Source organism: Staurois parvus, unplaced genomic scaffold, assembly GCF_062004578.1.
Source record: "Staurois parvus isolate SC_StPar_1 unplaced genomic scaffold, SC_StPar_1.0 ptg000207l, whole genome shotgun sequence".
NCBI classification, from domain to species: Eukaryota; Metazoa; Chordata; class Amphibia; order Anura; family Ranidae; genus Staurois; species Staurois parvus.
In genome coordinates, this window is record NW_028318003.1 from 429,768 (window position 1) to 446,077 (window position 16,310).

Genomic DNA, 16,310 nt, shown 5'->3' on the forward strand with positions numbered 1-16,310 from the left:
ACATTTACTTTCCTTCTACTTTAAATGTACTGTTTAGTATCTCAAAGTGACCTAGCATCTCTAGGTTTCTGGTTACTCATTTATGCAATCTGTTAGGTGGTCAAATAAACAACCTAAATAACTAAACCTTAATTTAGTTTTTGTTTTAAAAGATCAGTTATTTACAGAATTCAGTAGTGCAAACTAAAAATTGCATACAGTAAAGTGACCATTTTCCTCCCTTTAGACAGCTGACGTGGTTATTTTCTCTTTAGAAACTGCACTCAGTATTCGGTGGCCAAAAAAAGATATATACTGATCAGCCATTACATTAAGACCACTAACAGGTAAAGTGAATAACATTGATTACCTCATTAGAACAGCATGTGAAAGTTGTGGAACATATATATTAGGCATATTAGAGCATGAAGCTGATGTGCTGAAAGCAGAAAAAATGGGCATTGCATCTTGCAGTGTATGGAGGCCACAGATCAGTCAGTGTGCCCATGCGAACCCTTGTCCACAGTCAAAAGTGCCTACAATGGGCACATGAGCATCATAACTAGAAAATTAAGCAATGGAAGAATGTGGATGGCTGAGTGCGTGTGTGTCGCTTACCTGGAGAAGAGATGAGGATGCATCCGAATGCAGTATGGGAAGAAGGCAAGCCGGCTGAGGCAGTGTGATGCTTTAAGCAATGTTTTGCTGGGAAACCTTGGTCCTGCCATTCCTATGGATTTTACTTTACGTACCACCTACTTAACATTGTTGTTGACCAAGTACACCCTTTCATTGAAATGGTATTCTCTGATGGGAGTGGCCTCTTTCATCAGGATAGTGTGCCTTGCCACACTGCAAAAATGGTTCAAGAATGATTTCAGGAATGCAACAACAAGCTTGTGGTGCTGACTTGGCCTCCCAATTCTCAGATCTTAGTGCATCGAACATCTGTGGCATGTGCTGGAAAACCAGTCCGATCCATGGAGGCCCAATTACAGGACCTAACGGATCTTCTACCAATGACTTGGTGCCACATTCCATAGCACACCTTCAGAGGTTTAGTGGTGCCCATGATGCAATGGTTCAGGGAATTTTTGGTGGAAAAGGGGGCTGTTTTGGAGGCAAAAAGGGGACCTACTCAATATTAGGTAGGTTATCATAATATTATGAATGATCAGTGTATATCATCTGTTTAAAAACCTTTAAACTTTAAAATAAAATTGGACAAAATCATTATAATTCATCTATAAAACAAAAATAAATTCTAAAAACAGAAATTATTCTATATCCACTACAAAAAGCAAAATCATACAAAGTTTTATTGAAAGGATAAGTTCACCTTTCTGAGCATATTACACGTTACATCCATATTTTGGGTGTAATGTGTTCTAGACTTGCCCCCTCCATCCTTGATCCCCTCCCTTTCTGTGACAGCAGAGGGAAGGATCTTCTCCCCGCACCCGCTGTCATATTTTAAAAATAGCATAGATGTACAAGGTTCTGCCCACACAGCTGCATCAATGATTCACAGCAATCTGTGAACGAGAGAACTACAAGTACCGCCTGCCTCCGAGGCTGATGGCTTATAGTTCTCAATGTACTGATGAGCATGCTTGCAGTTCATTCACAAACCCTGTAGCTTGCAAACAGTCAGCACGTATAGATGTATGGGTTGAAAGCTGCAAGGCTTGCCTGTAGAAGCCTTACATTGCACCCCTTATCCAATGGTCATGTAGGCACTCGAGGGAACAATAATAAATGCACATACTTTTTTTCTTGCAAAAATATGTGCATTTATTAATTTTTCCCAAAAGTAAACAGCCTTTAAGAAAACACAAAATTATTCATAAAATAACTTTTCTGACTTTCTTCTCTTTTATTCTTTTTAGAATATTTCTTAATTCTTTCATAATTTCTCTTATCCCAAACATCAATGTGTTCTGGCTAAGTAAAAAGTTACAAAGGCCATAGATTCAGACTAATACCACAAAGCTGAAAGCCACCAATTACACCTGCCAGATCTCAACAAAAAATAATTTAGAATGATAAATGATTACATAAATTTTAAACCATGTAACAAAATAATAATATTATAAATAATGTACTGAAAGGACCCTAAAAACTAATTTGCAATATTAAAAAATGTGACCAGTTCATGAAAATGATAGAGTGACCTTTTTTCTTGTATAATTCAGTTCTTCGATATGAATGTTTGTCTAAGATATGTCTTGTTTGTTGAAGATATGTCTTTTTTTTCTGGTGGACATTTACATGATCATATACTTTTTGAGTTGATATTTTTGTGTCAATATTTTGTAAATCTGGAATACACCTAATGTGCTCCTTTCCTCAATCACCTGCCCATATGTATTAAAAAGGTAACTATCTTTGAAATTTGCGATTTATGCATAACAAAGACCAAACAAAATGATTTAGTAACGGCTAATATTGTGATTATGATATTGTTCCTATATGACATATGATACTTTGTATTCAATACCTATTAAAGAAAACAATTTTGAATTAGAGTTCTGTACACTGTCTAAATGAAACTGAATTGGTTTACATTACTATTTACTTATTTAGAATACAAATTGGCCTCTGATTTTATTAAGGTCAAGGATCATTTAAAGTTATTCACATCCTATTTGCTTAGCATATTGGGCTTGATTTACTAAAGAATATGTATGTACACAGTGTCACCATTGCATCAATGTATCTGTGAACCAGGTAAGACAACAAAATCATATTCTTGCAGTCTTTGACATGCACACCAGTTACAGCATACATACTTTAACGTGTTACTAAACCCAGGACCCTGCATTCACTATATCTGGTCTCCTACAGTACACAGAACATGGAAATGCAATTATTTTAGTAAATATAAACTACTAAATACTTTTTCTTCTCAGCAGTATATAGCAGTCTTGTGACTTCTATCAGTGTCCAGCCGAGCACTGGTTAAAGCTTTAGGATGAGTTTTTATTCTCCCGATTGAAAAACTGTACTACAGTGCAACAAACACATGTGCAACATTGCAGTGCAGTCTATAGATAGGACCAGAACCTGGCTCTTGTTGGTGTGCCAGGATCAAATCACTGTCTGAACAGCATGTCCTTTAGAATGTAAGACAATTCACATAATTCACATATACAGTATGTATTTGGTGGCAATTACCACTTTACAAGTTTTTTACTTATTTTATAGGGTTTCTTTAAATAGCCCCATGATTTAACTGCTAAAATGAAATATTGGCAGTGAAATGGCAGGGAAATAAAACATCCTATCTTTATGGCCTTCTCATCTGTTTTCTCAAATCCATAATAAACTTGTTTTTGAACATTTAATTGTACAGGTTGCTCACTTTGTTGCCCAAGATAACACCCTAACTGTACATTGGCATTACCAAGATGCAGTCCACCTTATAAAACATGCAAATCTGTTGCAGGGTAATAGCTGATCCTAAATGTAAAAGGAATTGTATTTTGTTCCCCAGAGTAAATGTAAAAGGATGGGACTATATTGATAGCATTTTATACTACATAATGAATATAATTATGTAATGCATTTTACAGCTTTTTTATGTTTTGTTGACAATTATGATCTTTGCCAATAGCTAGCCCTTCCTGGCATTCAGAATGTGCATAGAACATATACTGTATTTAACCTGTTGGCACCAGCCAAACGCAAATGTGAGACCTCCCAGCGTCTGGGCCTAGACGCCGAGCGGCCGCACATTTGCGTTCTATCGAGACCTTTCCCGATCATGTGACTGCCGTGACAGCGTGTCACGGCGGTCACATGACCATAAACCCCGCCTTCACATGACCATAAACTCCCGGCTTCTGAAACCCTTAAAGTGCCGGGAGGCGTCTGCGCCAAGGGGTTAAAGGACATTATACACCAAATAACTATAGCCTATTTAATGTTATCATAGTACCTAGAACATGTATTAGGTTTCGTTGTGGAATTTTAAAGTGTATGTAGAGGGTTTAAAACACTTGTTGGATTTTTACTACAATTGTTAGAGAGACTCACCCAAAAAGAAAGTAAGAGGAAATCTCCAACAAGGATAAAGATAGAAATAAAAATCTAATATAGTCTGGTGCTTTAACTGAATGTGTAAGTTATTAAACACTACCACTGGTCTGTATTTATTGTTTCTTGGACTTGCTTTCTTGCACATGAGCCGATTGTAGCCTTGCACAATTCCATGATCATTACTCTCCTGGGAGCTGCCTTAAAAAGAGATGCTATGCCTGACTGAAGTTCTCCTTGGAAGAATTACATAAACTAAATGATCCAGCATCTCCATCCAACCTGATCTTCCCTACTATACAAAAGAAAATCATTTTTATTTCTGTCTGAGTTATAGAGCTCTCCTCACTTCCTGTCCGGGTAGATTATTATTATTATATAGGATTTATATATCACCACCAGTTTCCACGCGCTTTACAACATGAGGGAAGACAGTACATTTACAATACAATACAATACTAGAGGAATCAGAAAGCACTGCTCATTAGAACTTATAAATCTCTTTAATTGAGCCCTTAATAGCAATGAAAACATGCCAAGGGTTCTAACTCTTCCTCATTTCATTCAAAACTTAGAAAAAAAAAGCATTTGACTGGATGTGCACTTAAAAAATAGGTTTAAATCCTTTTTTTTGTTTTAAAAAAAAGCTATAGCTTACCTTTGTTGTCTTGTCCTCCAGTCACAGCTTCACGTTCTTTAACACCACTGTGGATGCCGCTTAATTGGACATTGCCGCTGACTGTTTTATTAAAATAAGTACAGTTAATAGAAAAATAGAAACTTGCACAGTGATATCAACAAATGTGAAGCACTGATAGTGTGTTCAGGTATTTTGGCTCATTTATAATTTAGAAAACATACACACAGATCAATGTTTGTATTCTGCATGAATTAGAAACATTCTATCTGTAGTTTGGTGTGACCAGATTGACTAAAGCTAGTTTGTAAATCACTTGTAAAGGTTACTTACAAACATTCGTCCTTTGTCCTATTTATTTAATGGAACTTTGCTCATAACAACCTCATAAAAAATAATGTTCTTTAGCAAGGAACATGCATTAGCCCAGGCCTTGAAATTTCCACTCGCCTGCTCGCATTGGCGAGTGGAAATAAGGTGGGGGCGAGTGTATCCCCAGGACTGTCTTGCTGAGCAGGCTCGCAACTCAGGGCTGGATCTGTCACTCGCACTGGGAGCTGTCAGACTGCTCAAAAGTTTCAATAAAGTGAAATCAAAGGAAGGTGTGTGCTGTGCTCTCTGACTCCCCATAGAGTGCAGTACTCGGCTCTGTGAGTGAAGGTAACAAAGTACTGCAACTTTTTATAGGGCTGTGTACGTGTGTGTGTGTGTGTGAATGTACATGTATCTGTGTGTGTGTGTGTGTGTGTGTGTGTCTGTGTATGCATGTACATGTGTCTGTGTGTATGTATGTACATGTATGTACAGGTATGTGTGTGTGTACATGTGCCTGTGTGTGTGTACATGTGTCTGTGTGCGTGTACATGTGTGTGTGCATGTACATGTGTGTGTGTGTGTTTGTGTGTATGTACATACATGTGTCTGTGTATGTATATGTGTCTGTGCGTGTGTATTTCTGTGTATGCACATGTATGTGTGTCTGTACATGTGTTTGTGTGTATACATGTGTCTGTATGTGTACATGTGTCTCTGTGCGTGTGCGTACATGTTTCTGTGTGTATGTACATGTCTGTGTGTGTGTACAGGTGTCTCTGTGTGTGTGTGTGTGTGTGTGTGTATGTACATGTGTCTGTATGTAAACCTACATGTATGGGTGGTTTGGTCAGGTTCGGGATTATGTGGTTATTATGGGTGGTAGAGTATTGGGCATTTTGGGTTGGATAGTAGGTAGGCTATGCTTGGTGGAGTTATGGTTTTGTGAGTGAAAGATTATGGGGGGTTATGGTTTTCACCTGCAAAAAATTTGCATTTATTATTATTTGTCAAAAGGTGAACTTATCCATTAAACCCCAATTAAATTTAGTCTCCTATGTATTATTAGCAGTCAAAGAAAGCATTGCTAAAACAGCACATAGATTTATTTTTATCAATAAGAATACAATGGGGAAACTTTAAAAGACTTGTTGGGTTTTTACTGCCATTGTTACAGAGACTCACCCTCACTTCTGTCCTGATTGTTGGAGATACAACAGCATGTACTATATACAGCATTGTGTGTTAATATCACTTGACCAGTAGATGGCACTGTACACTAAGGTTAGCAGTTGTGCATATCTGAAAACTTGTTGGCTCTCTCTCTCCTCTCTCTCTCTTCAAAACCAAGATACTAAAGTCAATCATTTTTATTTCTGTCTTAGTTGGAAAGTTCTCCTCACTTCCTATCTAGTTAATTCTCTTTAATGGAGCTCCAGAAACCAGTAAAAAAACAAAACAGGCATTTCAAACCTTCCCCATGTCTTCCAAAGACAAAAAATATTGCTGGACATCCACTTTAAAAAAAAAATTACAAATAAGATTATAAAAAAAAAAGCTATAGCTTACCTTGGTTGTCATGTCCCCCATTCAGATCTGCGCCTATTTGGACACCACCACTGATACTACCTAATTGGACCTTGCTGTTGATACCTCCGGAGTGGAAGTTGCTGTTGGCTGTTTTATTAAAAAAATTAATTTATATAAAAATGGGAATGTGCACAGTAATATCAACAAATATGAAATATACTCAAAGATTAATGTACGTATTCTGCAGTAACTGGAAACAGCCTATCTGCAGTTTGGTGTAGCAAGATTATTAAAGTCAGACTGTAAAAGGCTGGTAAAGGTTTGTACTGAATCTTTAGTTACAAACACTTGCTCCTTGCCACATTTATTCAATTAAGTGCAATACCTTACACTAGCATAATTATATCTATATATTATAGCAGATGCAGTCTGTCAACAGGCCAGTTTTTGTTTTCATAGTTTGATTCTGCCAGAACTCTTTGTTTCTGTAGTACATATCTCCCTGTGCTATGGAGAAAGGGGGAGGGGTTAAGTGTTCAAAAATCCTGTATTATGATTACAATGCTGCTTCTCAATCGATTCAGCATGGTGAGTGAGCATTGTTTACCCTAGGACAGGAAGTGTGTTATTCATGGGATCACCAGTTTAAAATGTAGCCACCACATCTAAGGACTGAAAAGTTGCAATATATTATATTATGGTTTACCTGCTAAAGTGAAATGTCTTTTCACATCTTTGTAAATGTTAACTATTATTTACATCTAAGCATGTTGATCTATACTGATATTGTTACAGAGAGCCACCCTCACTTCCTGCCCTGTTGACAATGGTTTCAGAACACAGGATATGAAGAGAAATCTATTTTATTAAAAATATATTACAAATAAGATTAAAAAAAAAAAGCTATAGCTTACCTTGATTGTCATGTCCCCCATTCAGAGCTGCGCCTACATGGACACCACCGCTGACACCACCTAATTGGACCTTGCTGTTGATACCACCAGATTGGAAGTTGCTGTTGGCTGTTTTATTAAAATAAATAAAGGTTATATAAAAATGGGAATGTGCACAGCAGTATCAACAAATATGAAATATACTCAAAGATTAATGTATGTATTCTGCAGTAACTGGAAACAGCCTATCTGCAGTTTGGTGTAGCAAGATTATTAAAGTCAGCTTGTTAAAGGCTGGTAAAGGTTCGTACTTTAGTTACAAACACTTGCTCCTTGCCACATTTATTCAATTAAGTGCAATACCTTACACTAGCATAATTATATCTATATATTATAGCAGATGCAGTCTGTCAACAGGCCAGTTTTTGTTTTCATAGTTTGATTCTGCCAGAACTCTTTGTTTCTGTAGTACATATCTCCCTGTGCTATGGAGAAAGGGGGAGGGGTTAGGTGTTCAAAAATTCTGTATTATGATTACAATGCTGCTTCTCAATCGATTCAGCATGGTGAGTGAGCATTGTTTACCCTAGGACAGGAAGTGTGTTATTCACGGGATCACCAGTTTAAAATGTAGCCACCACATCTAAGGACTGAAAAGTTGCAATATATTATATTATGTTCATGGGTTTAGATACATTTTAATTTATAGGAAAAATAAATTCTGATCGCAAAGCCTGAAAGCTGCAACCTCCCGCTTTGTGACCCTGGAAACCAGAAGCGGCCAGGTAAGCAGCCGATCAGACTGATCTGTGTCTGACTGGCTGCACTGAAGACCAGAGGAGAGATTTGGATTCTAATAAACCCCAAATATCTCCATAAAGAGGACCTATCATGGTCCATGCTTTCATAAGGGATTTTGTTCATACCTTGTAAAAGCAATAAACTTAATAGAAAAAATAAATTGACAGTTTAAAAAAAATTCTAATAAAATGAAAAAAAAATTGTCTCCTCTTTCCCATGCTTACACACAAATGCAAAAGCCCATGTAAGTCCTGCACACGTATATAAAAGGTGATCAAACCACACTTGTGAGGTGTCATCATGAACGAGAGTTTAAGAGCAATAAGTTTAGCTCCAGACCTGCTGTGTATCTCTAAACTGGTAACCTGTAAAGTCTTTGAAAGCATCACCTATGAAAATTTTTAGGTATTGTAGTTTGGTGCAGGTCCATGGGTGTACACAATTTTAAAGCACGACAGATTAGGTATCTATTTACTCGGCATAAAATAATATTTTATATTTTAACAAAAAATTAGGTATTATATAGTGTTTATGTGAATTAAAATTAAATTTTTCCCCAAAAAAATTGTGTTTGAAAAACCGCTGTTCAAATATCATGTGACATAAAAAATTGCAATACCCTCCATTTTATTCTCTAGTGTCAGAATTGGAGAACTGGTTTTTATTCATTTATTAGCATAGTGATGCTAATGATATATTTTGAGATCAATCCTTATGTACATATTTAAACTTTGTGTTATATATAAAGCATGTGTATTACTATCAACAATAATAATCTGTGGATTAATGTTAGAATTAGGCTTTTGTGATTGTGATTAGAGATGAGCGAAGTATTCAAAAATTCGATTCGACTGATTCGGCGAATTTGTGAAAAAATTTCGATTCGATGCGAATATATTCGCTGCGAATTTAACTTATAAAAAGGTGTTTCTAGGCTTCAGAGAGCCTTTATATTAGTGCAGAACACTGTACCTTTAATTTAAATGCCCTTGGAGTCTGCTGGGGAAGAGAAATAATACTGTCAGTCAGTATGACATGCAGATGAGTGCCGTCGATCTTAGAATCACCGCACACTTCACTCATTTGGGCAGTCACGGGGCCAAAACCAGAGTGTGGAGCCACAGTGTGGCGGTGGAGGCAGCAGCAATGGGAGGCCATACAGCACCCTATGACAAAATGGAACCCACCAGCAGTGTGAGGAGACCTGAAAGTGCCACATGGCAGAGTGTGGCGATGGAGACAGCAGCAATGGGAGGCCGTACAGGGACCCATGACACACTCTGGACCTGGCAGCAGCATGAGGAGGCGGTACAGGGGCCCATGACAGATTACGGGCCTGGCAGCAGCATGAGGAGTCGGTACGGGGGCCCATGGCAGATTACGGGCCTGGCAGCAGCAATGGGAGGCCGTACAGGGACCCATGACACACTCTGGACCTGGCAGCAGCATGAGGAGGCGGTACAGGGGCCCATGACAGATTACGTGCCTGGCAGCAGCATGAGGAGTCGGTACGGGGGCCCATGACACACTCTGGACCTGGCAGCAGCATGAGGAGGCGGTACAGGGGCGCATGACAGATTACGAGCCTGGCAGCAGCAACTTGGACAGGAGGACGTTCAGCTTCTGCACCGTCGGGTGCGTGCTCGCAAACTGTTGTCTCTTGGAAACGGATTCCAAGAAAGACTGCTGATGGAATCCGTGAAGAGGAGTAGCAGGAGAAGGAGCATCTGAACGAGCGGAATATGCCAACAAGCGACAACAGGGGCCCATGACAGATTACGGGCCTGGCAGCAGCATGAGGAGTCGGTACGGGGGCCCATGGCAGATTACGGGCCTGACAGCAGCAATGGGAGGCCCATAATCTGCCAGCACCCTATGACAAAAAATGGAACACACCAGCAGTGTGTGAGGAGACCTGAAAGTGGCACATGGCAGAGTGTGGCGATGGAGACAGCAGCAATGGGAGGCCGTACAGGGACCCATGAGAGACTCTGGACCTGGCAGCAGCATGAGGAGGTGGTACAGGGGCCCATGGCAGATTAGGGGCCTGGAAGCAGCTATGGGAGGCCCGTAATCTGCCAGCACCCTATGACAAAAAATGGAACACACCAGCAGTGTGAGGAGACCTGAAAGTGGCACATGGCAGAGTGTGGCGATGGAGACAGCAGCAATGGAAGTCCGTACAGGGACCCATGAGAGACTGTGGACCTGGCAGCAGCATGAGGAGGCGGTACTGGGGCCCATGGCAGATTACGGGCCTGGCAGCAGCAATGGGAGGCCCGTAATCTGCCAGCACCCTATGACAAAAAATGGAACACACCAGCAGTGTGAGGAGACCTGAAAGTGGCACATGGCAGAGTGTGGCGATGGAGACAGCAGCAATGGGAGGCCGTACAGGGACCCATGAGACACTGTGGACCTGGCAGCAGCATGAGGAGGCGGTACAGGGGCCCATGGCAGATTAGGGGCCTGGCAGCAGCAATGGGAGGCCCGTAATCTGCCAGCACCCTATGACAAAAAATGGAACACACCAGCAGTGTGAGGAGACCTGAAAGTGGCACATGGCATGAGACACTGTGGACCTGGCAGCAGCATGAGGAGGCGGTACAGGGGCCCATGGCAGATTAGGGGCCTGGCAGCAGCTATGGGAGGCCCGTAATCTGCCAGCACCCTATGAAAAAAATGGAACACACCAGCAGTGTGAGGAGACCTGAAAGTGGCACATGGCATGAGACACTGTGGACCTGGCAGCAGCATGAGGAGGCGGTACAGGGGCCCATGGCAGATTAGGGGCCTGGCAGCAGCTATGGGAGGCCCGTAATCTGCCAGCACCCTATGACAAAAAATGGAACACACCAGCAGTGTGTGAGGAGACCTGAAAGTGGAACATGGCAGAGTGTGGCGATGGAGACAGCAGCAATGGGAGGCCGTACAGGGACCCATGAGAGACTCTGGACCTGGCAGCAGCATGAGGAGGCGGTACAGGGGCCCATGGCAGATTAGGGGCCTGGCAGCAGCTATGGGAGGCCCGTAATCTGCCAGCACCCTATGACAAAAAATGGAACACACCAGAAGTGTGTGAGGAGACCTGAAAGTGGCACATGGCAGAGTGTGGCGATGGAGACAGCAGCAATGGGAGGCCGTACAGGGACCCATGAGACACTGTGGACCTGGCAGCAGCATGAGGAGGCGGTACAGGGGCCCATGGCAGATTAGGGGCCTGGCAGCAGCTATGGGAGGCCCGTAATCTGCCAGCACCCTATGACAAAAAATGGAACACACCAGCAGTGTGAGGAGACCTGAAAGTGGCACATGTTTGGGGCATGATTCATGGCGGATTTAGTCAGTTGTGTCAGGAACTGGTGGTTTGAAATCCAGACTAATCCACGCCTGATTCATTTTCACAAACGTGAGTCTCTCCACACTTTGGGTGGACAGTCGTGTCCTCCGCGGAGTTACAATACCTCCTGCCGCACTAAACACGCGCTCAGATGCCACGCTACTGGCCGGGCATGACAGCCTTTCAAGGGCAAAATCAGCTAGTTGGGGCCAAAGGTCAAGTTTCGTTGCCCAGTAGTCAAGGGGATTGTCTACCTCGGTTGGCAGGGTGCTGTCCAAGTAGGCCCAAGCCTGTTGTTTGAGGTCCTGCTCCAGGTCCACCTGATGCTGCTGCTGCTGCGGCTGGTTAGTAGTTTCCTCACTGCGCTGGTGAAGAAAGCTACTCATCATCGACTGCAGACTGAGGCAGCCGCTGCTGGTGGAGCTGCCACTGCTATTACCACCCCACCCCTCCCCTGCTGCCATGGCAGCGGAACGCGAGCGCACAGGGCCCACAGTGTCTGAGGATGGACGTTGGCGCACAAAGGCAGAGACCAACTGACTACATAGGTGGTTTTTATAGTACGTTATTTTGGCCTCCCTCTCAGCAGGTGTGAAAAAGGCCACCATTTTTGAACGGTAGCGAGGGTCCAACAAGGTGGACAGCCAAAAGTCATCCCTCTGTCTGATGGTTATTATTCGGCTGTCGCTATGCAAGCAACCGAGCATGCTATGGGCCATTTGTGCCAAGGAATGCGAGGGACTCCCTGCCTCCATCTCCACAGCATACTGCCACGGTGCGTCTGGGTCCTCTGTCTCCTCCTCCTCCTCCTCTACCAGATGCTCCTGCTCCTCCACTCCTGTCCGCTGAGTGGAAAAACCACCCATTTCACTCAATAATTCCTGAGCACAAATGTCCTCCTCTACCTCCTCCTCTTCTTCCTGTCCTGCCCCCACAGGGGTCATGTGGCGTTGAGATCTGTGCGCCACGTCTACCGCACCCTGACCAGCCATTGTTAACAGCATTTGTTCCAGGACGTGCAACAGAGGAATGACGTCGTTCATCCCATAGTCCTGCCGACTCACGAATAGCGTGGCCTCCTCAAAGGGCCTGAGCAAGCGGCAGGTGTCACGCATGAGCTGCCAATGGCTGACATCGAAGTTACACAGGGGAGTACCTTTATCCGCTTGTAACATCAGGAAATCGGTGATGGCCTTTCGCTGTTCGTAAAGGCGGTCTACCATGTGTAGGGTTGAATTCCACCTTGTTGCAACGTCGCAGATCAGGCGATGCTGTGGAATTCCGTTCTGCCGCTGCAGCTCAAGGAGGGTGTGCTTTGCGGTGTAGGAATGGCTGAAATGCATGCAAAGTTTACGTGACATTTTAAGGATGTCTTGCAGTGGGATGGTGGATTTTAGGAACCGCTTGACAACCAGATTGAACACGTGAGCCATGCATGGCGCATGGCACAACCTTCCTTGACGCAGAGCAGACACCATGTTCTTTCCGTTGTCGGTCAACATGGTTCCGATTTTCAGTTTGCGCTGAGACAGCCATCTGTCGATTTCTCTGTTCATTACACTGAGAAGTTCCTCCCCTGTGTGACTACGTTCGCCTGGACCTGGCAGCAGCATGAAGAGGCGGTACAGGGGCCCATGGCAGATTAGGGGCCTGGAAGCAGCTATGGGAGGCTCGTAATCTGCCAGCACCCTATGACAAAAAATGGAACACACCAGCAGTGTGAGGAGACCTGAAAGTGGCACATGGCAGAGTGTGGCGATGGAGACAGCAGCAATGGGAGGCCGTACAGGGACCCATGAGAGACTCTGGACCTGGCAGCAGCATGAGGAGGCGGTACAGGGGCCCATGGCAGATTAGGGGCCTGGCAGCAGCTATGGGAGGCCCGTAATCTGCCAGCACCCTATGACAAAAAATGGAACACACCAGCAGTGTGAGGAGACCTGAAAGTGGCACATGGCAGAGTGTGGCGATGGAGACAGCAGCAATGGGAGGCCGTACAGGGACCCATGAGACACTGTGGACCTGGCAGCAGCATGAGGAGGCGGTACAGGGGCCCATGGCAGATTAGGGGCCTGGCAGCAGCAATGGGAGGCCCGTAAACTGCCAGCACCCTATGACAAAAAATGGAACACACCAGCAGTGTGAGGAGACCTGAAAGTGGCACATGGCATGAGACACTGTGGACCTGGCAGCAGCATGAGGAGGCGGTACAGGGGCCAATGGCAGATTAGGGGCCTGGCAGCAGCTATGGGAGGCCCGTAATCTGCCAGCACCCTATGACAAAAAATGGAACACACCAGCAGTGTGTGAGGAGACCTGAAAGTGGCACATGGCAGAGTGTGGCGATGGAGACAGCAGCAATGGGAGGCCGTACAGGGACCCATGAGAGACTCTGGACCTGGCAGCAGCATGAGGAGGCGGTACAGGGGCCCATGGCAGATTAGGGGCCTGGCAGCAGCTATGGGAGGCCCGTAATCTGCCAGCACCCTATGACAAAAAATGGAACACACCAGCAGTGTGAGGAGACCTGAAAGTGGCACATGGCAGAGTGTGGCGATGGAGACAGCAGCAATGGGAGGCCGTACAGGGACCCATGAGAGACTCTGGACCTGGCAGCAGCATGAGGAGGCGGTACAGGGGCCCATGGCAGATTAGGGGCCTGGCAGCAGCTATGGGAGGCCCGTAATCTGCCAGCACCCTATGACAAAAAATGGAACACACCAGCAGTGTGAGGAGACCTGAAAGTGGCACATGGCAGAGTGTGGCGATGGAGACAGCAGCAATGGGAGGCTGTACAGGGACCCATGAGACACTGTGGACCTGGCAGCAGCATGAGGAGGCGGTACAGGGGCCCATGGCAGATTAGGGGCCTGGCAGCAGCAATGGGAGGCCCGTAATCTGCCAGCACCCTATGACAAAAAATGGAACACACCAGCAGTGTGAGGAGACCTGAAAGTGGCACATGGCATGAGACACTGTGGACCTGGCAGCAGCATGAGGAGGCGGTACAGGGGCCCATGGCAGATTAGGGGCCTGGCAGCAGCTATGGGAGGCCCGTAATCTGCCAGCACCCTATGACAAAAAATGGAACACACCAGCAGTGTGTGAGGAGACCTGAAAGTGGAACATGGCAGAGTGTGGCGATGGAGACAGCAGCAATGGGAGGCCGTACAGGGACCCATGAGAGACTCTGGACCTGGCAGCAGCATGAGGAGGCGGTACAGGGGCCCATGGCAGATTAGGGGCCTGGCAGCAGCTATGGGAGGCCCGTAATCTGCCAGCACCCTATGACAAAAAATGGAACACACCAGCAGTGTGAGGAGACCTGAAAGTGGCACATGGCAGAGTGTGGCGATGGAGACAGCAGCAATGGGAGGCCGTACAGGGACCCATGAGAGACTCTGGACCTGGCAGCAGCATGAGGAGGCGGTACAGGGGCCCATGGCAGATTAGGGGCCTGGCAGCAGCTATGGGAGGCTCGTAATCTGCCAGCACCCTATGACAAAAAATGGAACACACCAGCAGTGTGAGGAGACCTGAAAGTGGCACATGGCAGAGTGTGGCGATGGAGACAGCAGCAATGGGAGGCCGTACAGGGACCCATGAGACACTGTGGACCTGGCAGCAGCATGAGGAGGCGGTACAGGGGCCCATGGCAGATTAGGGGCCTGGCAGCAGCTATGGGAGGCCCGTAATCTGCCAGCACCCTATGACAAAAAATGGAACACACCAGCAGTGTGAGGAGACCTGAAAGTGGCACATGGCATGAGACACTGTGGACCTGGCAGCAGCACGAGGAGGCGGTACAGGGGCCCATGGCAGATTACGGGCCTGGCAGCAGCTATAAGAGGCTCGTAATCTGCCAGCACCCTATGACAAAAAATGGAACACACCAGCAGTGTGTGAGGAGACCTGAAAGTGGAACATGGCAGAGTGTGGCGATGGAGACAGCAGCAATGGGAGTCCGTACAGGGACCCATGAGAGACTCTGGACCTGGCAGCAGCATGAGGAGGCGGTACAGGGGCCCATGGCAGATTAGGGGCCTGGCAGCAGCTATGGGAGGCCCGTAATCTGCCAGCACCCTATGACAAAAAATGGAACACACCAGCAGTGTGTGAGGAGACCTGAAAGTGGCACATGGCAGAGTGTGGCGATGGAGACAGCAGCAATGGGAGGCCGTACAGGGACTCATGAGACACTGTGGACCTGGCAGCAGCATGAGGAGGCGGTACAGGGGCCCATGGCAGATTAGGGGCCTGGCAGCAGCTATGGGAGGCCCGTAATCTGCCAGCACCCTATGACAAAAAATGGAACACACCAGCAGTGTGAGGAGACCTGAAAGTAGCACATGGCAGAGTGTGGCGATGGAGACAGCATCAATGGGAGGCCGTACAGGGACCCATGAGAGACTCTGGACCTGGCAGCAGCATGAGGAGGCAGTACAGGGGCCAATGGCAGATTAGGGGCCTGGCAGCAGCTATGGGAGGCCCGTAATCTGCCAGCACCCTATGACAAAAAATGGAACACACCAGCAGTGTGTGAGGAGACCTGAAAGTGGCACATGGCAGAGTGTGGCGATGGAGACAACCCACCGACTGTTTTGCTCGCTGCCAAGCTGCCACCCTCTTCTCCTGATGATGCGGAAGCAATAGCCTGATGACGAGGCTGCCAAGTGCGATCAGCCTCATCATCATCAATTAGGGTCTCCGCCTCACTACTAGCCCCCTCGGCTGCGTGTGGGTCAGGAGACAGACCTGTCTCTAGACCGGCTACCGAGCC

The 16,310-nt window shown here is 45.5% G+C and overlaps 1 protein-coding gene across 1 annotated transcript in view; it reads right to left on the minus strand.

Moving 5' to 3' along the window:
• The window catches only part of LOC149461208 (uncharacterized), a 329,662-nt gene that overhangs the window by 294,708 nt on the left and 18,644 nt on the right, over positions 1-16,310 (minus strand). Inside the window, exons 5-7 of the mRNA XM_089678641.1 lie at positions 7,411-7,518; positions 6,536-6,643; positions 4,676-4,756 (exon numbers count right to left, since the gene is read on the minus strand). Of these exons, the coding sequence (XP_089534767.1) occupies positions 4,676-4,756; positions 6,536-6,643; positions 7,411-7,518 (297 nt within the window). The remainder of the gene's footprint in view (positions 1-4,675; positions 4,757-6,535; positions 6,644-7,410; positions 7,519-16,310) is intronic.